The 24,934-nt window shown below is 44.7% G+C and overlaps 1 protein-coding gene across 1 annotated transcript in view; it reads left to right on the top strand.

Annotated features, from left to right (window-relative positions):
- Window positions 1-24,934, top strand: part of NME7 (NME/NM23 family member 7) — a 168,879-nt gene that overhangs the window by 143,095 nt on the left and 850 nt on the right. Inside the window, exons 8-10 of the mRNA XM_006159925.3 lie at window positions 6,107-6,171; window positions 10,574-10,642; window positions 17,265-17,366. Coding sequence (XP_006159987.1) covers window positions 6,107-6,171; window positions 10,574-10,642; window positions 17,265-17,366 — 236 coding nt within the window. The remainder of the gene's footprint in view (window positions 1-6,106; window positions 6,172-10,573; window positions 10,643-17,264; window positions 17,367-24,934) is intronic.

Genomic DNA, 24,934 nt, shown 5'->3' with positions numbered 1-24,934 from the left:
ATGGAGAGCAGAGTGTACCTCTCGGCACTGTTACAGTGGCTTCCTAAATTTCTGGGGGACATATTCAAATCATAGCTCACTCCTGCTTTCTTCCGTTTACTGTTTGTATATCATGCCTTTCTCTTGCCATTTATTTAACCTTTCTGTGCTTTTATATTTACAATTGGTTTCTTGTAGACAGCATATAATTGGATTTTTTTCTCGTAAAAAGTGATTTGCCAGAGGGCCTGTTGCTCACCAGAGAGAGAGAGAAACAGAGAGACAGGGAGAGGACGAAAGTACTCCCCAGTGGGGTGTGGTCATGTTGCAACCCCTTCTCCATTTTTCTACCTTCTCAAGGTTTGGGACATGTAACGTGTATTCTCAAGCCACTGGAGCCAGGAAATGGCCAGCCATATGAGATCCAGCTCTATTGATCAGTAAGGCAAGGGGCTGGCCCAGGTCTTGTTTTCTTAATTCATCAAAAATCTCTGTCTTTTATTGGGATTTTATTAAAGGTTTTTGCTATAGGGCACATGCACTTGCCAGACAGAGAGAGACAAAGAGACAGAAGGCGAGAAATCACCCCCCAGGGCTATGGCCACGCCACAATCCCTTCTCGTTGATTCTCCTCTAGGGATCTTGGGCATGCACGCACACGTGCCTGGCGTGAGTTTAAGCCACCAGGTCCAGGACTTGAACCGTGGTCTACTACATGGGAGTCCAGCAACATAGCCATTACGCTAACTGCTGGTCACTTAATAGGATTTTTTAAAAGGTTTTTGCCATAGGGCATATGCGCTTAGCAGGTGAGAGATGCAGAGAGATAATGAGAGAGAAACTAAGAAATTACCACCCCCCAGCCCCCAGAGTATGGCCACACTGCAATCCCTTCTTTATTGCCTTCCTGGGATTTGGGGCATATATGTACTCACGTTTGGCCTGATTTTCAAGCCATAAGGTCTAGGACTTGAGCCATAGTTGGCCATGTGGGACTCCAGTGTCTTAACCACTATGTCACCTACTGGCCCCTTAATGGGAAATTTTAGTCCATTTGCATTTAATGTAATTATTAATATGACTGGTTTTAAGTCTGTTTCACTATATCCCCACCCCTAAAAATATTTATCTTTGGGACCAGCAGATGGCGTGACAGTTAAGGACTCTAGACCCCCACATGGCCAACCACAGTTTGCATCCCGAACCTGGCAGCCTGCTTTCTCACTTTCCCTCTCTCTCTCTTTCACTGTCTGTCTCTCTTTCTCTCACTCTGTCCCTCTCTGATCAAATTTAAATAAATAAAGTTAAATTTTTAAAAATTATCTTTTTGGTTTTTTAAAAAGTATTTATTTAATTTTATTAATTATTACTGTGGTTTTTTTTTTTTTGGGAGAGGTTTTTGGCATCGGATGTTTTTCGTTTTTGCCATAGGATGTGTGTGCTCGCAAGAGAGACAGAGAGCTAGAAAGCGAAAAATCACCCCCCACGGGAGATGGCCACACCGCAGTCCCTTCTCCTTTCTCCTCTCGGGATCTTGGGCACACATGCACACATGCCCGGCATGAATTTAAGCCACTGGGTCCGGGACTTGAATCGCGGTCAACTACGTGGGAGTCCAGTGACATAGCCATTACATTTACTGCTGGTCTCATTGCTGTTATTTTTTAATTTGGCCAGAGAGAGAGAAGAAAAGTGAGAAAGCAAGCCACCAAGTCCAGGACTTGAACTGTGGTTGGCCATGTGGGAGTCCAGCGCTTCAACCTCCATGCCACTTCTGGCCCAAAATTTATCTTTTTCTCCCCTCTAATTAGACTACTTGAATATTTCTTAGGAATCCCATTTTAATTTACTTATTGGTCTTTTAAGTATATAAATTTCCCTCTTTGTCTCCTTTTTTCCCCCCTTCCTTTCCTGCCTCCCTCCCTTCCTCCCTCCCTCCCTCCCTTCCTTCCTTTCTTTCTTTTTCTTTCTTCCTTTCTCTCTTTCTTTCTGGTAGTCACTCAAGTACTGTGGTTCACAAACTTTAGCATGTGGCAGATGACAGAGAGAGCCTATTAAAGCTCTCGTTCCTCTCACTGTTTCTCTCTCGCTCTATCCCTCTCCATCTTCCTCTACTTCTCCCCTCCCCTCCCTAGCAAGCACGTGTGCCCTGTGCCAAAACCTCTAAAAACAAAAACAAACAAACCAACAAACAAACAATATTTGGGCTCCATTCCCTGAGTTTCTGATTTAGTAGATCTAAGGTTTATTTTGAGAATTTACATTTCTATCAAGTCTCTAGGTAATGTTGATGCTGCTGTTTGGGGATTATTCCACTTTTCTAAGGAATAAAATATACATTCTTAGTTTGTATAGTCTACTTAGAGTTAATAGTATTTACCACTTCCCTTAAAATATAGACCGCTTTTAGTTAAATAGGTCCGTTTACCCTCTACCCTTAATAACACCAGCTGACTCCCACTAATGTTTATGCTACATTTTTTATTTGTGTCATAAATACAGTCAGGCATATGTATCCTAAAAAAATTTAAGAAAAATAGCCTGTTGTCCTTATCTACATATTTACCTTTAACTATATTCAAAAATGTTTATGCTTAATTTTTTTTTTCTTTTCTTATAGTGTCTTAACAAGTTTAGTTGTGAAGCCGGTAGGTGGCATGGTGGTTGGGATCCTGGACTACCCCAGTTTGAGTCCTGGTCCTGGCAGCTCTCTCTTTCTCTCTGGTGCGCACACATGCCCTAGAGCAAATTTAAAATAATAGTAATAATATATAATTAGTTAATTCTTTAAAAAGAAAGTTTAGTTGTCCACAGGCCTCCATTATTACTGAGGGGAAGTCAGCAGTCATTGAAGTGATTCTCGACAAAGTGTGTCATCTGCTTTCCTCCTCTCATCTCCCCTCTCGATGCCCCCTGGGTCTCTCTGTTGAGATCCAATCTGTGCCATCACTTCTTTTCTTTCTTTTTTTTCTTTTTTTTTTGAGAGTTTTTTGCTATAGTGTGTGTGCGCTCACCAGACAGACAGAGAGAGACAGAGAGACAGAAGGAGAGAAATCACCCCCCAGGGGGGATGGCCACGCTGCAATCCCTTCTCCTCCATTCTCCTCTCAGGATCTTGGGCACGCACGCACGCACACCCGGCATGAGTTTAAGCCACCGGGTCTGGGACTTGAACCATGGTTGACTACGTGGGAGTTCAGCGACATAGCCATTACGCTAACTGCTGGTCCCTGTACCATCACTTCTTCACAAGTAGTTTGCTCACTCATTTGGCCACTAAGCACGCTGGCTCCGCGAATGCCGATAACCTTCCACTGTATATATGCTAAATAACACACATTGTTTGTTTGCTTTGTAAAGGTGCTGTCATTCTTCCAGCCCTTTGAATAAAAATCTTGAAGCTATCTTTTACCTTTCTTTTATCTCACAGTGTCCATATCCTGTTAGTTCTTGTTTGGGAATATCTTGCATTTATTATTTCCTTCTTTATCTACTGCTGACTTTTAGGTTTTGGAGTCCAAAATAATGAAAAAATTATTTAAAGATACAATGGCAGAATTTTTCCAGTCAGCATGCTGGATGATTTCACAAGTCATTGCTCTTCTTTCTTCTTTCTTTTCTTTTTAGAGAGATATTATTTGTAGAGCACATGTGCTCACCAGAGAGACAGGAAGTGAGAAACCACTCCACCCCACTTGGGGGATTGGCCACACCGCAACCCCTGCTTCTGCATTCTCCTCTTGGGATTTTGGGTACGTACACACAGGCACCCGCCATGATTTTTAAGCCACCAGGTTCAGGATTTGAACCGTATTTGACTACTAGGAGTCCAGCAATGTAACCATTACGCCATCTGCTGGTCCCAGCCTTTGCTCTTCTTTCTATCCCTTACTAATTTCTACAGACCAGTTTTCCATCTCTATTACATAAGCAATCTTTCTAAAATACTGCTTTTATTTTGTGTTTTCCTGCTCAAGATTTTCACTGACTCCTCATTTCTTCTGGCATATTTCTTCTGGGGAGGAAATTATTCTCATGTGCTCTCATTCTTTACAACAATTATTTTTTAGATTTTTCCCATAGGGTGCATGCGCTCACCAGAGACAGAGCAAGACAGACAGCAAGAGAAAGTGAGAAATCATTTCCTGGTTTGGGTGGGGTGGCCACACTGCAGTCCCTTCTCCCCCGTCCTCCTCTTAGGATTCTGGGCATGCACGCACATAGCTAGTGTGTTTCCAAGCACCTGAGCTGAACCCTGAACTGCAGAGTAGGCCACATGGGAGTAGCCCCTTAGCCACCCTGTCACCTGCTGCTCTGATAAGTTATTTTTATTTTTAGTAATGCACCTTAAGTACGCCAAAATTTAACACTAAATATGAAGTTTTTCACACATAACTACTTATGTGTAATAGTTTACAAATTCATTACAAACAAATCTATAACACAAATAAAATTTAAATTGGTAACATGAATGTGACATTGTTTGCCAACACCACGCCGAGCGTGGACACGGTGCAGACTCTGAGTAAGGTGTGGGATTGTGCCACCGAGGTGACTCAGTCAGCTGTCACCTTCAGTTTTCAGGCTGCAGGGAAACGGCCGGCTGTGATACCATTTGGCCATCCCCTGGCATGAATCCGTCATTTGTGGAATAGATAGCCCTCTGTCTTTTCTCATCCTTCATTTAGACTTGGAAAGTTAAAATAGCACCGCTTGGCTCAGTAAGTAAGAATGCACATTTAGGCACTGCCTGGTCATTTGAGGTTACTAGGTGAGATGATCCAGAATATGATGTGTGTGTGTGTGTGTGTGTGTGTGTGTGAGAGAGAGAGAGAGAGAGAGAGAGAGAGAGAAAGAGAATAAGAATTATTGACTTAGAAAAAAAACAAATTGAGAAGATCTTTGTAGGAAAGAAATAGAATCTCAAAGTCAATCCCATACTCCTAGACTCTACACCCTGTTGTAAGTATCACTCACTTACGGGATAAAGAGCGAATTAGGAATACTGGCATCCAGGCCCTCGCTGATTTGGATGAACTCCCGTTCCTTAGCTTTGTTCTCTTTTCTGTCTCCTTTCTGCCAGGGGACGTGCTCCCCCTGTCCCAGATGTGTGCCTCCTGTTCCTGCACAGGCCCATCTGAGTGTTAAGGAACAGCCATGCTTTCCTGTCCCCTTGAAGCTTCTGTCCACCTCTTCAGTTGTAATTTGATTTTTCTCTTTCTTTAAATCCTCTTTGAATTTCTTCTATAGCTAGTATTTTGACATTTTGGGGGGGGCAACATTTTTTTAAGAGAGTTTTTTTTTGCTATCGGGTGTATGTGCTCCCTGGAGACAGAGGGAGACTAAAGACAGAAAACAAGAAATGACCCCCTAGGAGGATGGCTGCACCACAATCCCTTCTCCTCCATTCTCCTCTCTGGATTTTGGGCATACATACACATACGCCCGGCATTTTAAGCCACTGGGTCCAGAACTCAGATCTTGGCCAGCTGTGTAGGAGTCCAGCAATGTAACCATTATGCCTCTGCTGATCCCTGTAATGTTATTTTAAATGGTTTGATTTTCATGTTTTTGCATCACTTGACTTTAGGGGCCGTAAGGGAAAAATAGTGTCTTAAAAATGTTTGCATAGTCTTCAGGAGTATTGCTATACCTGAAGTACTTAGTAAAAGAATCAAATGATTAGATGTAATATTCAGTATTAGAGACTTAGTTGGGCTTTTTGGTTGTTGTTTTCTTCATATAGTGTATAACTAGAATACTTTAATGTAGAAAATTCGTATTTCTAGAAACTAAAATGCCTTAAATTTTTTATATTTTTGCATTATTTTCCTTTTATTTATTTATTTTATTTTTTAGTGGTTTTTGCTATGGGGCATGTGTGCTTACTGGAGAGACAGAGACAGAAAGCCAGAAATCACCTCCGGGGGGGATGGCCATGCCGTGATCCCTTCTCTTCCATCTTCCTATTGGGATTTTGGGCATGCACACACACGGCGCCCAGCATGAGCTTTAACATGCTGGGTCTGGGATTCAAACTCCAGTCGACTATGTGGGAGTCCAGCAATGTAACTATTATGCCGTCTGCTTGTTCCTATTTTTGCATTAATTGGTCCCTCACTTTCAGGACTGTTGGGAAAGATCCTGATGACTATCCGAGATGCGTGCTTTGAAATCTCAGCTATGCAGATGGTAGGTACTTTGCAATAAGTCATAATGTACTGAGAATTTTATTTTTTGAAATGAGCTTTAAAGTATTGTACATTGACATTCTCTGTGTTCTTACGAACTGTATGCATTAAAAATAAAAACACACATACACTGAAATCAATAACCTTCTTGTAATCAAAAAATATTTTTGAAATTTAGTTTGCCCATGAAATTTTTTACTGAAAGAATGGATAGTCAAAGGATATTGGCAGTTTAAGCTGATCAAGTGAGTTTATACAATTCTTGGAACTTCAGTTGAAAATAAATGAAGATCAGAAAAATATTTAGTTTTTACAGACAAAAAAATAGAATCAGAGTGAGCCATTGTAATGAGTTTCTGCCTTTGGGATTCCTAACTAAGCAGATAATGAATTTAAGAGAATCGGTTCAGGTTGTTTCTCTGACCAGTGCCTGGGGTGGTGTCCAGGCATCCCTCGGACTGCCCGTGGACTTAGTGTATGTTGACCCTTCTGTTAGCACTCCCCTGGGCCCCCAAAGCCCACACTAGTTCAGGATGGCCCCGTCACACGTGCCTAGGGAGCCATTCACAATAGCCATGTCAGTAGGCATGATATCTGTGTGTACTTACTCATGTGACTGTCAAGCAATTGAGTCCCAGACTATTACTGTGATCAAATAAGCTATTTAATTTTTGTAGTGTCTAAAGCTCAGCAAGTTTATACTTTTTTAATAGTAAAATACTGAAATGCCCATTTTAGAGGTGAGAATTTTCTTACCACATTACCCACAGTAATGCTAAAAAGGAACTGCTTTGTATTCTGTGAAGTTTTAGGATCACTCAAAATCAAGGGTCAGGGCAAATATGGGTTCTGTCTATTGTACCCCTTAGCAGTCATCACCAAATAAATAAATAAAAGATAAATAACAGCTAGTCTGCTGAGTCATCAAGCAAAATCTAGAGACTGATGAGAATATTGATATTTGAAGAATGTTGCCTAGGATTGTAATGAAATTGTTAGCTAAAACTTTCTAATAGTTGCAGGACCTACGCCTACCTAAAAGTGAAAAGTTGTAAAATTTTAGTTTGGGCGTTGTCTCAGCTCCAGCACCGTGATCGGCCACAGTAGAGATTCGATGAAATAGTAGACAGCTGAGCCTGTGGGCAGGTGCAATCGTGCGGTGGCGACCGGAGTCACGAGACTTTCACAGTCAGTTAGATTGTTTTGGACCATGTCTAGCCACATGGCCTCGGCCAGATGTCCAGCACTTTTACTCTTAGTTTTCTCATCTAGGCAGTGAGAACACTATCATTTACCTGAACGGGTTATGCAACAGATTCAATGAAATAACCACACTGAGGAAAAACAAATTTGGTTCTCTTTCTATACACTCAACAACACAGACCACTTCTATGGTCCCAAAATGTGTGGGAGTCTTCCCCCCACCCGCAAGCTCCCTACCCCAGCAAGCAAGCCGTCAGTTGACAGCGAATACCAACCGGGTGTCCTTGACTTCAGCATAATTCTGCCTCTGTCCTCCTGGAGACTGTCAGAACCCGTAAGTTGAAAACTCAGCCCCCAAATTTGCGCCCCTTTAAAAACGAAGGAAAAGTTCAGGCCTCTGGAGCTTCTGACCAACCGTTTACAAATTGGGGGTCATCATCTCCTCTTTCAGTTCAGTTAATTTGCCAGAGCCCCTGAAGAACTCAGGGAAACACTAGCTGACATTGGCCAGTTTAATATAAAGAATTCTTTAAAGGATATGTGAACAGCTACATGAACAGATACAAGGGGCAAGACCCGTAAGTCCCGGGTGCAGTAAGTTCCATCCTGTGCAGCTAGGACGCGCCCCTCCCCTGTGGATGAGGTCGAGTTCACCTTCTTACAAGCCTCCAGTTTCAGCTGTGCAGAGCACTCTTTGTCCCTTCGGGCTCTCTCAGGTGATTTCACTACAGAGACATGACTGCAGTATGAACAACCGTGCAGAAATGCGAATGGCTAAAAGGGTGACCTCATCTACCCTGATAGACCGAGTGGGAGACCCAGCAAGTCCTGTCTGTCCAGATTCTTCCTGGCTCCTCTGTGTAGTCTTCCTTCCTCCCAGGTGTGAGTGACCAGGACCCTTGGGAAAGTGGGGACATACTCTCAGGCACAGTGGGCCAGAGCTTTCTTGTGGCCAGCTCCAAGGCAAAAGGTGGAGTGTTGTGTTAGTTTTTATGACCTATTTTAGGAAAGAGAAATCCTAGCTTCTATGCCCTGCCTTGGAAAGCTTCAGGAACCAAGGACAAATGGCCCCAAATAATTACGAGCCAGGAACCGAAGATTACAAACAAAACAAACAAAATGTATGTTATAATATTAAATATCATACATATGCAATGCCTTGCATAGCTTCCTGCTCAGATTACTAAGTATTTAATACATCAATCATTCTCCTGTGATCATCTTGTCACGTGGTAATATAAGTTGTGTAAATATAGTAAAAACACTGAAATCAAACAGAATCCTTGCCCTGTAAGAGTAAGAAAGGTAGATCCTCCCGTGTGAGTTCCTGTGCATGTAGGCAGAAACTTCTCAGTGATCTTCAGCCTTGGCAACCATTAAAAGAAAAGAGGAAAATAAAATGGGAAATTCTGATACTCTTTAAAAACCTAAGGTTTTAGTACTTGAGACCGTAGACTGTAATGAAATTTTATTCCTAACTAAATTTAAATCCAGCATTGGTCAGAATGAGCCTTTCTAGCCTTATTCTGTAAGCCTACTCTTACCCACTATTCTTTCTGAAGAGGAGAAGGAATTCCTACTTTATTATGAACCAGACTAACGAGATTTTTCTGAATTCTTGGGAGGAAAATGCTATCATTTTCTACCCCTCTAAGGAATCCGAAGCACTTCTCTCTAGTGATGCAGTCGTGCATCGTGTCATGTTGTTTTGGTCCATGAGACCACGTATACAACAATGGAACTGAGAAGCGCCTGTCACCTGGTGGCACCAGCTGTGGTCATTCATGCAGTATGTGCAGTCCTGCATCGTGATAGCTAATGGCCAAGTTACTGGCTTCTCTGTTCCCTCCACTTTTTGCCTGGTTAGAGTTACTCACCCCCATCACCATCTGACTCAGAGCAACCTCCCATTGCAGGCGCCACTCACGCTGAGTGCCCCAGAAAGGCGTCCCGTTTATGCTTTGCACTGTATGCGCACTGTATGTGCACTGTACCTGCACTGTATGTGCACTGTATGTGTACTGTATGTGCACTGTACCTGCACTGTATGAACACTGTATGTGCATTGTATGAGCACTGTATGTGCACTGTTCCCACACTGTATGTGCACTGTACCTGTACTGTGTGTGCACTGTACCTGCACTGTACGTGCACTGTATGAGCACTGTACCTGCACTGTATGTTCACTGTACCTGCACTGTATGTGCACTGTATGAGCACTGTATGAGCACTGTACCTGCACTGTATGTGCACTCTACCTGCACTGTATGAATGCTGTTATGTGCACTGTATGTGCACTGTACCTGCACTGTATGAACACTGTATGTGCACTGTACCTGCACTGTACGTGCACTGTACCTGCACTGTATGAGCACTGTACCTGCACTGTATGTGCACTGTACCCGCACTGTATGAATGCTGTTATGTGCACTGTATGTGCACTGTACCTGCACTGTACATGCACTATATGAGCACTGTACCTGCACTGTATGTGCACTGTACCTGCACTGTACCTTTTCTCAGTTGAGGTGCATTTGGGTACACAGATACTACGCAGTGTGCGGCAGTGTTCGGCCACGTGCCGTAAGCTCTATGGCCAGGAGCACTAGGCTGCACTGTCTGGGTCTGAGTGAGCACACACTGGGATGTGGGCACAGAGGTGAGGTTGCCCAGCAACAGAGATTTCTGGGTTGTCCCTTCTCCAGTCCGTGGCGGGGGACTGCATTTCTTTCTTGCGCACAGATCCATCAGGAAACGTTGCACAGCACATATGGCTTTCTGCATATCCAGGAGGGCTTTTACCCAGGGAGAGATGCACTTTAGTGGCACGAACATGCTGCTGAGAGAGGGTGCCAGATCACGGGAGTGCTACGACCCTTGGAGTCCGAGAAGCCTCCTCTGTAAACCCAGGCTGTTAATATTGCCTGTCATGAGGCTGTTGTGAGGGTTAAATGAGATGCTACTTGTTCAGAACCTAAACGATGCTTGTGACACATTTAGTGCTCAGTAAATGGTATCCATTACTATTGATAAGCTGACCTCCAGTAACACTTTTTCTTCAGTGAGTAATTTTTGCAAGGATATGTTTAAAAGTAGAGAAAATAAATCCAAGAGCTCACAAATGTCGAGCGCTAAATGTGGTTCATTTATTTTTCTTTTGTTGTCTGACTTATGAGATTTCATTTTATTTTTTAATATAGTTCAATATGGATCGAGTTAATGTTGAAGAATTTTATGAAGTTTATAAAGGAGTAGTGTCTGGGTATAACGTAAGTATTGAAGTAAATGTAAGGCTTTGGGATAGTGAAAATACTGTGTGGACCTCTAGTCTTAGGGCTCCAAATATAATTTATAATCTCCAAGTTATCCCCATTGAGCCAATGGAAAATGTGATACTGCTCCATTGATGAAACTAACATATACAGGAGGGGTGCAAAAGAAAGAGAAAGAGAGAGAGGAGAAAAAAAGAGAAAGGAAAAAAGAAGGAAGGAGGAAAGAAGAAGGAAGGAAAGATATTAGGCATTACCAAGGACAAAACAAACTTTGACATTTCCTGTGACATTTAGCACCCTCTCAGGAGGGAAGGCTGACCGACACACTCGAGCACACTCAGTCAGTGATCCTTCAGAGCGGTGTGATTCCCGGGCCATGCTTCATCTCCAGTTCAGTGACACAACCGTGGATGGGGTCAACTGAGATGGAGAAATACAGACTTACAGGAGTCGCTCACAGGGCCATGAAATCTGTTCTTGAAAACAAATGACTGTGTTCAGATCTGGTTTCCTGACAGAGCAGATGCTCAGTGACAGGTGGTTTCCAGCCTAGCCTCGGCGGCCCGGAGGAAGCACAGTACTGCAGTGCTGGAAGCTTGTGGAAGGTTGGGGCTCAGTCCTGGGTAGATCTGTTCACACTGGGTGCACACCAAAGGTGCACCTGTGACACTGGCTGGCTGAGAACACTGGCGAAGACCACAGCGTGGACCTTGGGGAGGGTGCTTGTCCCCTCTGCCTCTCTCTCGCTCTCTCTGCCTCTCTCATGAAAGAAAGATTAAAAACTTTATATTTTTTCTTAGAGACACTCTTGGTATAGGGTACATGTGCTTGCCAGAGAGACAGGAAACAAGAGATCACCCCCCAGGGGGGATGCCCACGTTGCAATCCCTTCTCCTCCATTCTCCTCTCGGGATCTTGTGCACACGCATGCGCCCAGCATGTGGTTTAAGCCACCAGGTCCAGGACTCAAACTGCGGTCGATTGCATGTGAGTCCAGCAATGCAACCATTATGCCATCACTGGTCTCAAGAAAGAAATGAATTTTTTTAAAAATTAGTTTCTTTGCTCTTCACTTTGTCAAAGTGTCTTAGACTTATTTCTGCTGGAATATTGCCCGGCACCCTTCACAAGGTCTCACCATGGTCCTCTCCAGTGTTCTCAGCCAGCCAGGGCCACAGGTGCACCTGTGGTGTGCACCCAGTGTGGACAGATCTACCCAGGACTGAGCCCCACCCTTCCACATGCCGCCAGCACTGCAGCATGCACTGCTTCTCCTGGAAACGTTTTCTAGGGTTTTGGCTTTTCTTTTTGTGTGACAGTGAGATTTGGTTCCTCTCCTCATTTTTCTGTGCTCTTCTGGCCTTTTTTATTTTTTTTTTTTTTAAGCTTATTTATTTCTTTCATGAGAGCAAGAAACAGAGAAAGAAAGAGAAATACTAGACCACCAGCCCCACGAACTGTGACCTACTTTTATTTTTTACATGGTACTTGCTCCAAACTACAGACTTTTCATATCTCCCCAAATCCCATTGCAACCAGCTTACAGCTCCTTAAATTCAATCCCTCCTTTTTTTTTCCACTGTGGAATCAGATGCTGGGTTCAAATCCTACATCCCTCAGTTGCATTATCACTGACGAGTTACTTTCTTTAAGTCTTGATTAATCCATCTGTTAAACGGGAATGATGCTGTTATGTACTTGATAACTGTTATCTAACTCGGTACGTTGTGTGAATTGAATGAAAGAAATCATGCCATGTGGTCTCATGTATTGAGAGCACTCACTAAGCTGCTAGTACAGTTGTCTTTGTTTCATTTAATCCAACATAATCCTTTGGCTATGGATTCCATATTGATTACTTGCATTTATATTTCCTTCTTTGTCCTTTGCAGTCATAAAAAGACGGCAGTCCTGTCCCTGAGTGTTACCACCCTTCATTGAGTCACCACCGATATATTGATTATGTCAGAAAAGGTGCCAGGTGATCAGTGATGAGCACAAAACACTCTAACTGCATTTCTGGAACTTAAGTTCTCGGGAAGGCAAACTTCAAGCACATATTCATATATGCCTGGTGTGATTTTCAAGTTGCCAGGGTCCAGGTGATCCCACCCACAGCTTCCTCAGGGCAGCAGTCGAGGGGCTGGAGATGACACATGCTTTTTGATGTTTAAAAAATTCCCATTTACTTAACAACGAAGGTGACTTACACATTCTCACTCGGTTTTTAAAAAACTTGTTTCATGCTTTTGATGAAGTTCCTTTTTCAGAATATTCTTTTTCTCTTTTGTGCATTGTTAGCAGTTCTGGGTGTGTGTGTTCCTAACAGTGTCTGTGATCAACCTGGAAACCATGAGAGCCAGAGGCAGAGACAGAGGAAGAAATACGGGAAAGATAGAAGAAAGGGAGGCAGGAAGGGGAGGAGAAGGCAAGGAGGAAAGGGGAAAGGGGAAAGGGGCAGAGGGAGGAAGGGAGAAGGACAGACAGACGCACTCCTTTCCTTCTAGACAGAGTGTCCATGCATCTTCTGCTCCTGCCAAGAACTGGCTCGTGACACACATGTGGGCAGTCCTTGTACCGCGAGTCGGAAACAGAGACTCAGCGTGGTTATTTGGGAAAACCAAGTGCGCACGACCTTCGTCAAATAGCAGTGTCTTCCAGGGATGCAGGGAGAGGTTCCCAGGAGTAGACGATGTGTTCCACTTTAATTACGAAGTCCTCACCTCCTCTTTTAAATACTACCATTTCTGTTTGCTAAGATGACTGAGTTTGGGTTCATTTTTAAATACGTTTTGTAAAAACTTGTTTTACCTCGGTATCGTGTATCCTAAACCTTCCAGAGTCGTTAGAGTGGCTGGCATGCCTCCCCTCTCAGAGGCTCCTGCACTCTCGCTCAGCTCCTGCTTCTCTGCTGAAGTAGGAGAGCCCACCGGACTCCTGCCTCAGAGGACTCAGGGTCATTTGCTTCCACCCAAAGTGGCCTTTCCCATCCAATGGGGAGAAGAGAGGAAGGGGCCAGCAGGTGGTGTGGCGGTTATGAAGCTGGACCTTACAGGCCGACCTGGACCCTGGCAACTTGAAAATCACACCAGGCATGTGCATATGTGCCCAAAACCCTGAGAGGAGAAGGGAGAGGATTGTGGTGTGGCCTAGAGGGTGATTTCTCACTTTCCCTCTCTCTGTATCTGTCTCTCACCTGTCTGGAGAGCACAAATGCCCTATGACAAAAACTTCATATATATATATATGGAGAGAGAGAGAGAGAGAGTCTTCCAGACACTGAGGGGGCACTTTTCTTAACCATTTTTAAAAATTATGTTACTTTATATTTAGATTTAAGACTCTTAAAACAGCATATTTCCAGGGCTGGGCCAGCATGTGATGTGGTGGTTAAGGTGCTCGACTCCCACCTGGCTGACCATGGTTCAAGTCCCAAGTCCTAGACCTGGCTTGCTTTCTCTCTCTATGTCTCTAGTGAGCTCACATGCCTACAGCAAATTTAAAAATAATAATAAAAATTAAATAATAAATAAAGTAAATAATTACTTTTTTTTAAAAAAAAAAAGCATACTTCCATTTTTCTTCTCCGAGTCTGTGTGCTGCTGTAATACACTTTACTTCTATACAAGGATTTCAAAAAGTTCAGGACCAGCAGTTGGCGTAATGGCTGTTGCTGAACTCCCATGTAGTTCCAGACACTGAGGGGGCACTTTTCTTAACCATTTTTAAAAATTATGTTACTTTATATTTAGATTTAAGACTCTTAAAACAGCATATTTCCAGGGCTGGGCCAGCATGTGATGTGGTGGTTAAGGTGCTCGACTCCCACCTGGCTGACCATGGTTCAAGTCCCAAGTCCTAGACCTGGCTTGCTTTCTCTCTCTATGTCTCTAGTGAGCTCACATGCCTACAGCAAATTTAAAAATAATAATAAAAATTAAATAATAAATAAAGTAAATAATTACTTTTTTTTAAAAAAAAAAAGCATACTTCCATTTTTCTTCTCCGAGTCTGTGTGCTGCTGTAATACACTTTACTTCTATACAAGGATTTCAAAAAGTTCAGGACCAGCAGTTGGCGTAATGGCTGTGTTGCAGACTCCCTTGCAGTCGACCATGGTTCGACCCAGTGGCTTAAATTCACGCCAGGCGTGTGTGCATGCATGCCCAAGATCCCGAGAGGAGAATGGAGGAGAAGGGATTGCGGCGTGGCCATCCCCCCTGGGGGGTGATTTCTCACATTCTGTCTCTCTGCTTTCTCTGTCTTTCTGGCAAGCGCATGCGCCCTATAGCAAAAAACTTCTCCAAAGGAAAAAAAAGTTCATGGAAAATAAAATTAAAGTATTAATTTATTTTGGTGAAAAAAATTTTGAAATCCATGCTTAGTTTTTTAATAAAACCTATTTTTCATGAAATGTTTAAAGATACGCATGTGTCATAAACCTGTTAATATGCATTTAGTATTTTTGCTTTACATAATCTTTCACAGCAACTAAAAAAAGAAAAACTTTTTTTATACTTACCCACATGTTTATCATTGTTTCGAACAGATTCTTATTTTGGTCTCATATTTTTTCCCTTTTGCGTAAAGAATTACAGTTTGAGCATGAGAAGCTTATTTATAATAGCTTGTTCTATGCTGTTATGTTAATTATTCCATATGTCATAGCTGGGCCTGTGTTTGTTTATCGAGTTTTTTCTCGTATAATACATACGTTTCTGCTTTTTCACATGCCTGGAGGTTTATTGTTGAATGCTGGACATTGTGGAACTTACATTGTTGCCTGGTGAATCGTGTATTCTTCAAAGAGCGGGTTTAGCTGTTCCGGCACTCAGTTACACTCCTTGGGATCGGTTTACCCTAGTTTAAGCCTTGCTCCTGAGCGTTGGGGACTAGGTACAGAGCATCTGGTAACCCTGGGAGAATTAAGGCATCTGCAGTGGCTGCAGTGGTGGTGAGCAGCCCTCCTGAGGATTTCCCTGAGGCTCCATGGTCACGAGGCTCCATGGTCACAAGGCTCCGTGGTCACACGGGCTCTTCCCTCTGGCCGGAAGAAGTGCAGGTTCAGCCTCCTGCTGCCTCTGTGGTCTCTGCTTTCTGCTGATTCTTGCACAGCCTCAGGGCATTTCCTCCACATGGACCATGGACTCTGCAGAGGCTCACACGACCCCCTCTGCGGGTCCTGCTGCTCACTCTGTAGAGCTGCCTCCTCTCTCCAGCACCCTGCCCTGCCTCGCTGAGGTCCAGTCTTGGTCTCCTCAGGTCGCTGGGAACGCTGAGCTCTGCTGTGTCCTCTGTTCCCGGATCTGGGTCCACATGCCGCCTCCAGGCAGTAGAGACAGCGATTATGGCTCATCTCCCCGGTTCCTTCTCAGGACTTGCAGTGCCCAACTGCTTGCCACCCAGTGTCTGAAAACCGTGATTTATTTTTTGTTTTTGTTTTTGTTTTTGTTTTTTTGCTTTTTTAAAAGTCTTTACATTTTTAAAATTTACATTTAATCACTATGTATCTTTATAGTATACAACACTGCTTCGTCCAGCACAAATGTGGTGTGTACCAGTCAAGACAAAGACTTTACCATGTACATTATCATCAGAAAATAACTTTTCATTTCTGTGTCTTTGGCTGAAAAGCTTGTCTAGTTTCTATTGGGTCATCGTGAAAGTCATGACCTATTTTTGAGTCATGAAAAGTAGAAAAATATGTCATGACTTTTCAATGACCCAAAAGATGTTGAATTTGAGAATTAAATCTGGTTCCCGTTATTCTTTGTTGCTAGAATGCATTATGATTTTTTAAAGGTTCTTCAGTGGAAGAACTTTGAAATTTATGGGAACCAGCAGTTAGCATAATGGCTATGTCGCTGGACTCCCACGTAGTCGACCGAGGTTCACATCCCGGACCCGGTGGCTTAAAACTCACGCTGGGCGCGTGTGCATGTGTGCCCAAGATCCTGAGAGGAGAATGGAGGAGAAGGGATTGCAGCATGACCATCCCCCCTGGGGGTGATTTCTCTCTTTCTGTCTCTATGTCTATGTCTGGCGAGCACACGCGCCCTATAGCAAAAATCTCCCCCCCCAAAAAAAAATTTATATCTTTAGGAATTGTTAAAGAAACTAGTCTGCGTTCAGAGAGAAAGAAACCCTTGAAAGGAAGATATACTAGAAGATAATTTCTTTTTTTAATAATTATTTAATGTTATTTATTATTATTTGTTTATTTATTTTTAATTTTTCTATAAGGCATGTACCCAGAGAGAGAAGGAAAGCAAGAAAGAAAGTCCCCTGGGCTGGGGCTTAAACTGCAGTCAGCCAGGTGGGAATCTGCCACCTTAATCACCATGCATGCTGGCTCCTAGAAGATAGTTTGAGACACAATGTGTCAGGTGGTAAGGCTGTGCTGAAAGTGGTGATGGTGGCAGCAGTGGAGATGAGGGGACAGATCTGGAAACGACTTTTGTGGGAAAAGACAGAATCTGGGAACAGCTTGTATGTGGGATACGGGCAGAAGTGAAAGATGATTTAACATTGTGAAATTAGTGGAATAGTGGCACACCTGAAAGAGAAGGAGGAGAAGCTTTTGAAAGCTCTTTTGGTTCTTTCATGTTCTGTTTCCTAGGAGATGGTGACAGAAATGTCCTCTGGCCCTTGTGTAGCACTGGAGATTCAACAGACTAACCCTGCAAAGACATTTCGAGAGTTCTGCGGACCTGCCGATCCGGTAAGTTATTATCTAAAACATTAGTCTTTAAAGTATTATAAACAACACACACCAAATATTTTAACGGACTTTTTTTTTAGCCTGATCCTTAAAAGACTGGATATAAGTAAATTTAACAGATAATTATTATTCAAAATGGCATTTTATATCATTTATCTGCATGTAATATTCTAAGAAAAATAATTTTTATTAACCTAATGATATTTAGAATGAGCAGAAGCGTTTGCTATGGTATTCACATCCATTATTTCTTCTTGCTCAATTGTGTAGGTAAGAAAATTTTGCAAGCTTCATGCTAGAAACGATCTAAGCTAATATCCTTTGATACAGAGAGGCTATACATGAAACTCTCAATGAAGAATGTTCATGCCAGAACAGAGCAGCAGGAGCAGTGGGACTCCTGTGGAATTGATACTCTGTGTATACCTCGCAGTTTGCTCTGCTCTGGGCTTTCTTCCTGTGAACGTTAGTGGTGGAGGTGGTGTGTGTGTGTGTGTGTGTGTGTGTGTGTGTGTGTGTGGTGTGTGTCTGGTTGCATGGGTTTCAAAGTCAATGTAGCATTAGAATATATGTGGAAAAACTCCATGTAAATGTCAGAAGCTGAGTAGGACTGTGGAAAGTATTGTAAACACTAATTTAAATTTGCTGCTTCCTGTGGTTTACTATCCCTTGTAAATATTTTATTAGTAATGAGCAGCTGGCTCACTTTAACTTATCCCAGTGCCCTTCGATGTAAGAGTGAGTCTGCTGCACCTGTCAAGAAACTGTCCTGTGTGGGAGCCCAGTGTTAGTGTGGCAAGAGTGCACACTAGAAGGTCCTTCGGGACACTTCCACAGCAGTGTACCCAAAGGGATCGAACTGTCATTAACGTAGGTGAAATCCCACTGTTGGAGGATTACGTAGTAAAAGAGCCCGTCAAATGGCCTGGAGGTAATTCAGAAAACTGTGTCACAGAAAGAAAGATATGAACGGGGATTGGAAAGGAGAATCGGGGTACTCAGAGGTGGGGGAAACTAACGTGTCCAAAGACATGAATGAAGGCATTTGCAAATTCAACTTGGTGTACTACAAGAACGCTTCTGACGTCAGTGTGGATGGCACCTGGAGGCAGGAGCCATGTTTCCTTAAGTAGAGGAAGTAAGGGGCGATTGCTGGTCGAGGTGAGGACGGGGCGGATAGTCTCGAAGTCAGCCCTGGAATGGTAGGCTCCGTGTAATTGGAGCCCGTACAGGGGGAAGCCCGGCGTGCTTGGATGTAGGTTAGCTGTGAGTATGCAGTTAAGCCCTTTGACGGCCAGGGCAGACAAGGCTGGGAGAGTTCCGTACAGACAGAGGCTCTAGCAGTAGGAAGCAGCCCTGGCGCATCAGCAGGGACGGCCAGCAGGAATTTCTTTTCGGGGAGGAAGAAGAGTACGCGAGGCGATGCATGTGGTCATGAGCGAGTGCAGTCGCAGCCTGATCCCGTGGTATCGCGTGGGAGAAGTGGTGGCGGTGCCGAGTGCTTATTAGATATCAGTTACGAAAGTGAGGAAGGGACAGTGTCCAGGGAAGTGAGTATGTGGAACTCATGCTTGGTATTTTCACTTTCTGTTTGACGATCAAGAAGAGGTTTGTTCATTTGTTTTTTAAGATAATTGTGATTGGAGGTGATCAGCTGTCTGAACAAAAGGGACAAATGAAAGTAATAAAAACTAGGACAAAAAGGACCGGGAGGAGAGCCATGCTATGGCCTGGCGGTGAAGGTGGTACTGGGGCCCACATTACCGACCCTGGGGTTCAGGTCGCTTGAGAAACATGCCAGGTGCACGCGCGCCCACACTTCTGAAAGGAGAGATGAGGAGAGGATCGTGGCACGACCCTGCTCCAGGGAGACTTTCTCGCTTTCCTTCCCTCTGTGTTCCTGTCTGTTTTTCTCCAGCAAGGATACATGCCCTCAGGCAAATGGGAAAAAAAAGGAGATAAGTTCTTTCATTCTCTCATTTACTTATTGAGTCTGTGTATTTCTGCATATGAAGACAAAAGCTTATAGTCTAGGGATGGACACACATTTTTGGCTCTCCCCCCCGCCCCCCAGGGTCCTCTCAGTCTCCAGCAGATGCGGCAGCCCCAAGCCCTTTCCTTTGACTCCTCAGGCCTGTCCTCTGAGATTTCCTGCTTGAGGTGTGTTTGTTTTTTTGGTTTTGGTTTTTGTTTTTTGTTTGTTTTTGCTATTGGGCGGGCGCATGTGCTTGCCAGAAAGAGAGAGAGATACAGAAAGCGAGGAATCACCCCCAGGGGAGATGGGCACGCCACAGTCACTTCTCCATTCTCCTCTCGGGATCTTGGGCACATGCACCCAGTGTGAGTTTAAGCCACCGGGTCCAGGATTCGAACCACAGTCAACTACATGGGAGTCCAGTGATATAGCCATTATGCTAACTGCTGGTCCCCCTTCCTGCTTGTGTTTTAGCTGTCACATTGACGGGAAACAATCTCAGGGGATTACTGTAAATGCAGGAATCTCAGTGTAGTTCCTTTTTCTTTAAAAACTTGAATCCTTACAGCTTTGCCTACTTTTGGTCTGCTCCAGTGTTTTTAAAAACTTATTTTAGAGGGACCAGCAGACAGTTAATGGTTATATCACTGGACTCTCATGTAGTCAACCGTAGTTCAAGTCTCAGACCCGACAGCTTGAAACTCACACCAGGTATTTGTGCCTGCATGTCCAAAATCCTGAGGGGAATGGAGGGAAAGGGTCTGCTGTGTGGTCATCCCCCCAGGGGGTGATTTCTCGCTTCCTGTCTGTCTGTCTCTTTCTCTCTGGCAAGTGCACATGCCCTATAGCAAAAAATCTCTCTTAAAAAAAAATTAATTTTATATAGACAGAGTCTATGGGGGATTCAAACCACAGCCATCCGTGTGGCTCTGGCATTGCAGAGCAGTGCCCAGTAGAGCTGGGCTTCTGATTTTTATTTTAAGAAAGTAGAGCTTTAAATTGCTATTCATATATTTATCCAGTATAAGCTATCCCCCATGGCTGCTGTGTGGTCACAGCCCCGTCAGAGCGCCCATGACATATACCCCTGCCCTCCTCCCCTCTGACTCTCCTACGTCAGTCCGCCATAGCTGGACTTCTTCTCCATCTGTCCTTCAAATGAAGGCGTCTTAAGGGCTTGGGCCTTGGTCCCTTCAGGGTCGCTGAGCTCTCCCTGTGTGAAACCACTGCTGGAAATCTCATGACCAGCTCCCTACAAGTTCCTGCGCTGCTGCCGCTGGCCCCCACCTTTCTTCTGCGGCTCAGGTGCTCCCAAGGCTCAGTGGCTCCTGCTCGTTTCCCCTTTGTGGTACATTTTCTCGTCTTCATGAGTGTCGCACTGTCGTCCTACCTGCAGCCCTCTCCTTTATCTCCACACGTTTGTCCATGTCCAGAGACCTGCGACCGTCGCCTCCTCACACCTGAGGCCCTCCTCTCTGTCTTCGCTGGTGTACTGAGGCTGTCATGTTGAAAACACCATTTATTATGGATTTTTTTTTTTTTTTTTTTTTTTTTGCCAGAGGGAGCATGCACTCACCAGAGGAGAGGGAGAAATCACCCCAGTGGGTCCAATCATGCCACGTCCCTGCTCCATCGTTTCCCCATTCTTCCAAGGATTTTGGACATGCATGTGCATGTGCCTGCTGCAAACACCATTATTAATAGGTCCATGGCGGATCATGCTTATGGCTAATGCTTTTTTATTTTATTATTTTTAATTTATCAGAGGGCACATTAACTCACCAGAGAGACAGAGAGAGAGACAGACAGACAGACAGAGAGGGAAAGTGAGGAAGCACCCCTCATGGGGCATGGTCACACTGCACTCACTTCTCCATCTCCCCCTCCTCCACATCTCTCACCTCCACCTCTCCCTTCTCCACCTCTCCCTCCTCCACCTCTCCCTCCTTTTGGGATTTTGGGCTCACACACAAACACACCTGCTGTTTCTCAAGAAGCTGCCCGTGACTAACCCTTTTACAAAACATTTCTTCTGTATTCAGATTTATCTTAAACGTTCCTGCATCATATTGTCCATCAAATGTAGTGATTGTTTTCTCCTAGCCTTTCAAACAATGCATTATGCTCTGAAAATCCTTGGAATTAAAAGAAAAGAATGTCTTTGGTGTCAGAGAACTCACTACCTAGAGGAGGGACTCTAGACAAGGGTAGGATGAGAGATGGTCCTGGGGCAGGGCGGGCCTGGAGACTTGAGGCAGAGGGCGCCCCAGGGGGACGGGGACTATGCAGGCAGCGGGGCATGGCTGGGTGGCCTGGCTGGCAGTGCGTGTTCAAATCAGACGTCCTCTCCATCCCCACTTTCTCTAACCCGTCGGTCATAACATGGCTGGGCCGGTCTCACCTCGCAGCAGAGTCCTTGCTCTGGCACATAGCACTCAGAGTGTCCTCTTATTCTGATGGGATGTGTCTTTTATGTTTATATTACATATGTGTGTGTGTGTGTGTGTGTATGTATATATTTTAAGAATGATATTTTTTGGCCAGCCAGGTGGTATGGTGGTTAAGACAGCCAGATCCCACATTGTCAAGTGTGTAGTTCAAGTCCTGGACCTCGGACTTGAACTGAGTGCATTTGTGTGCCTGCCCAAAATCCCCAGAGGAAAATGGTGGAGAGGGATTGTGGTGTGGCCATCCCCCTGGGTAGTGATTTCTCACCCCCACCCCCCACCCCATGAACATATGTGCCCTTAGCAAAAACTAAAACTAATAATGGCAATATTTTCTAGAGCATCTGAGACCACTGCAGGAAAGCTGTTGGTGCAATAAACTTTGAACCTGGTTTTCCTCAGATGAGTCCCAGTGTCCACTCTCTAGGGAACACCTAACCTGCCAATACAGAGTTCTTTGTCACACTATCACTTATTGTCAGCACACTGGGCCACCGTGCATTAGGCTGCCATCTGGATTTTGGCCACACATTTCTGGGACGGAAGCTCAGTCTCAAGCAACGAACAGTCACTAGAACAGTATCAACAGCACTTAATATGTGCACGGCCGTGTGTCCTCGTGAAGTGGGGGCCGACACGCTCTCCTTAGAGAATGCAAGTTTACAGGCTCCCTACGGCATAGGTTAGGGTGAGCTGTGACTAAACCTTACCCAGAGCAGGGCCCACACTCTTACCTCCACTCTGTTGGACTGAGCCGTACTCGGCCTCACTTTATGGAAACCGTGGACTGTGCTGTGGGTGTTCAGGAGCGGGGAGGACAGATGTTGGCTTTTCTCACATGGAACGGACGGCCTCATGAGGAGCACTGCCACCACCAGTGCCCACACGTGTGTGCATATGACACTGCATGCACTGTGAGGGAGCACATGTGTGTGCATGTATGACACTGTGCATGCTATGAGGGAGCGTGGTGGTGACCGGTACCTGCACACGTGTGTGTGTGTGTGTATGACACTGTGCATGCTGTGAGGGAGCGCAGTGGTGACCAGTGCCTGCACACGTGTGTGTGCGTGTGTGTATGACACTGCGCATGCTATGAGGGAGCGTGGTGGTGACCGGTACCTGCACACGTGTGTGTGTATGACACTGAGCATGCTGTGAGGGAGCACGATGGTGACCAGTGCCTGCACACATGTGTGTGTGTGTGTGTGTGTGTGTGTGTGTGTATGTATGACACTGCGCGTGCTATGAGGGAGCGTGGTGGTGACTGGTGCCCGCACACATGTGTGTGTGTGCGTGTATGACACTGTGCGTGCTGTGAGGGAGCGCAGTTGTAACCAGTGCTCACACATGTGTATGTGTATGACACTGTGCACGTGCCATGAGGGAGTGCAGCAGGGAACACAGCCACCACTGTTGCCTGCACTTGTGTGGGTGTATGACACTATACAAGTGCCATGAGAGAGTGTAGGGGGGTGCACGGCCACCACCGGTGCCCGCACATGTGCATGCGTATGACACTACGCGCGTGCCATGAGGGAGCACGGTGGTTACTGCGCAGGTCGCTGCAGCGGGCAGCTCTGGCTTCGTTGAAGTGGAGGAATTCCCAGAGATTCTTGTTTGTTCTGGGTGAACTGAGGTTAAAAGAAGTCCAGTTCGGGGCGGCGGAAGCCGCGGGGCGGCCGCCCAATGGCCCCGGGGGAAAAGAAGTCCAGTTCATCTCTGGCATAGAGTGCAGGGAGGAGAGGCACCCACGGTGCAGCCGAAGGGATGCACAGGCCAGAGCTTGACAGCCATGTTGGCTGGCAGGATTTGCTCCTGGGTAGGAGGCCCCATGGGAAGGTTCTGATGAGATCAAATTTGCATTTCAGAAGGGCACTGGACTACCATGGGGAATCGAAGGGAGCACAGTGGAGTAATTCTTAGGATATGATAGGACCCTGAGCTGGGGGTGTCAGTAGAAGGTTCTGGAAGATGTGCTAGCGGGAGAGCTGGCAGACCCTAGGATGCCTTGGAAGCAGCAAGAGCAGCTGGGAAGCTTAGCTACCACAGAGAAAGAAAATCATGATAGAAATGACTTACATTTTAGAGTACATACAGGAACAGCGATTAAAACACCGGACCTGGTTTAAATGTGTTTCCTGAGCTATTGATTTAAATTTTAAGTGTGTGTAAGTAGCTGTTAGTGTCAAAATAGAAGCTAGAACTAGCACACACACACACACACAGATCTTCAGCCCTGAGTTTAAACCGTGTCACTTAAGCCCTTACCAGCTAAATACTTAGAACCCTGGTCTTTGATGGGAGTTGTCTGTTTTGTTCTTAAATTAGTGGCTTGGAGATAATGGACTCTTATTTCGGACCTTCAGTGTTACTTATACGTATATGTTTAGGTTTTGTTTTTGTTTTTTTTTTTATTTCAAGTTTTGTAAAAGCGGAAGTGCTATATTTCACCCTGCTGTAGCCAGCAGGTGTTGCTTTCTTGTTAGTTCTTCGTTGGAGATTTAGAAGTGGGTAGAATCACTATACTTGATTAGAATTCAAAAGCAGATGGACACATGTTCTTTTACAACCTTGAAAGAGTGAAATCTAAGTAATATATGTATATATTTCCAAACCTGTAAGTTTATATATATCTTTTTATTACTTTGTTACCTTCTATAAATGTGATCCAAACCATTAAAGGTTACATTTAGACACTATTTGGGATTATCACCAGATTTGGCCTTTAAGCCTTCCTAATTAATGTGGTTTACTGCGAGGAATTGTGACTCTTACTGAGATGTCACACTTGATCCTGCATAGAAAGCAAATGAAACGCTGGGGGAGTCATTAATACAGGCTCTTCAGTTCCGAGTTTCTGAGCTGCAGAGATTGCTAGAGCACAAACATAGCTTCCTGTCATCCTCTGACCGCACACCCACATGGATGTCCACTGTAAAGTTACCTGCTTACAGTGCTTGTTTTGTTACCTTTTCCTACCATTAGCCACATTTCAGAAAGCGTGTAAGATGCCGGGTGCTTGTGCATGCACGCCCGAAATCCAGAGAGAATGGAGAGAAGGGATTGTGGCGTGGCCATCCCCCTGGGGGGTGATTTCTCACTTTCTGTCTCTCTCTGTCTTTCTGGTGAGTGCACGCGCCCTA

Source organism: Tupaia chinensis, unplaced genomic scaffold, assembly GCF_000334495.1.
Source record: "Tupaia chinensis unplaced genomic scaffold, TupChi_1.0 Scaffold000662_1, whole genome shotgun sequence".
Classification (NCBI taxonomy): domain Eukaryota; kingdom Metazoa; phylum Chordata; class Mammalia; order Scandentia; family Tupaiidae; genus Tupaia; species Tupaia belangeri.
The sequence above is the reverse complement of the archived record's forward strand: the minus strand, read 5'-3'. Positions and strand labels throughout refer to the sequence as shown.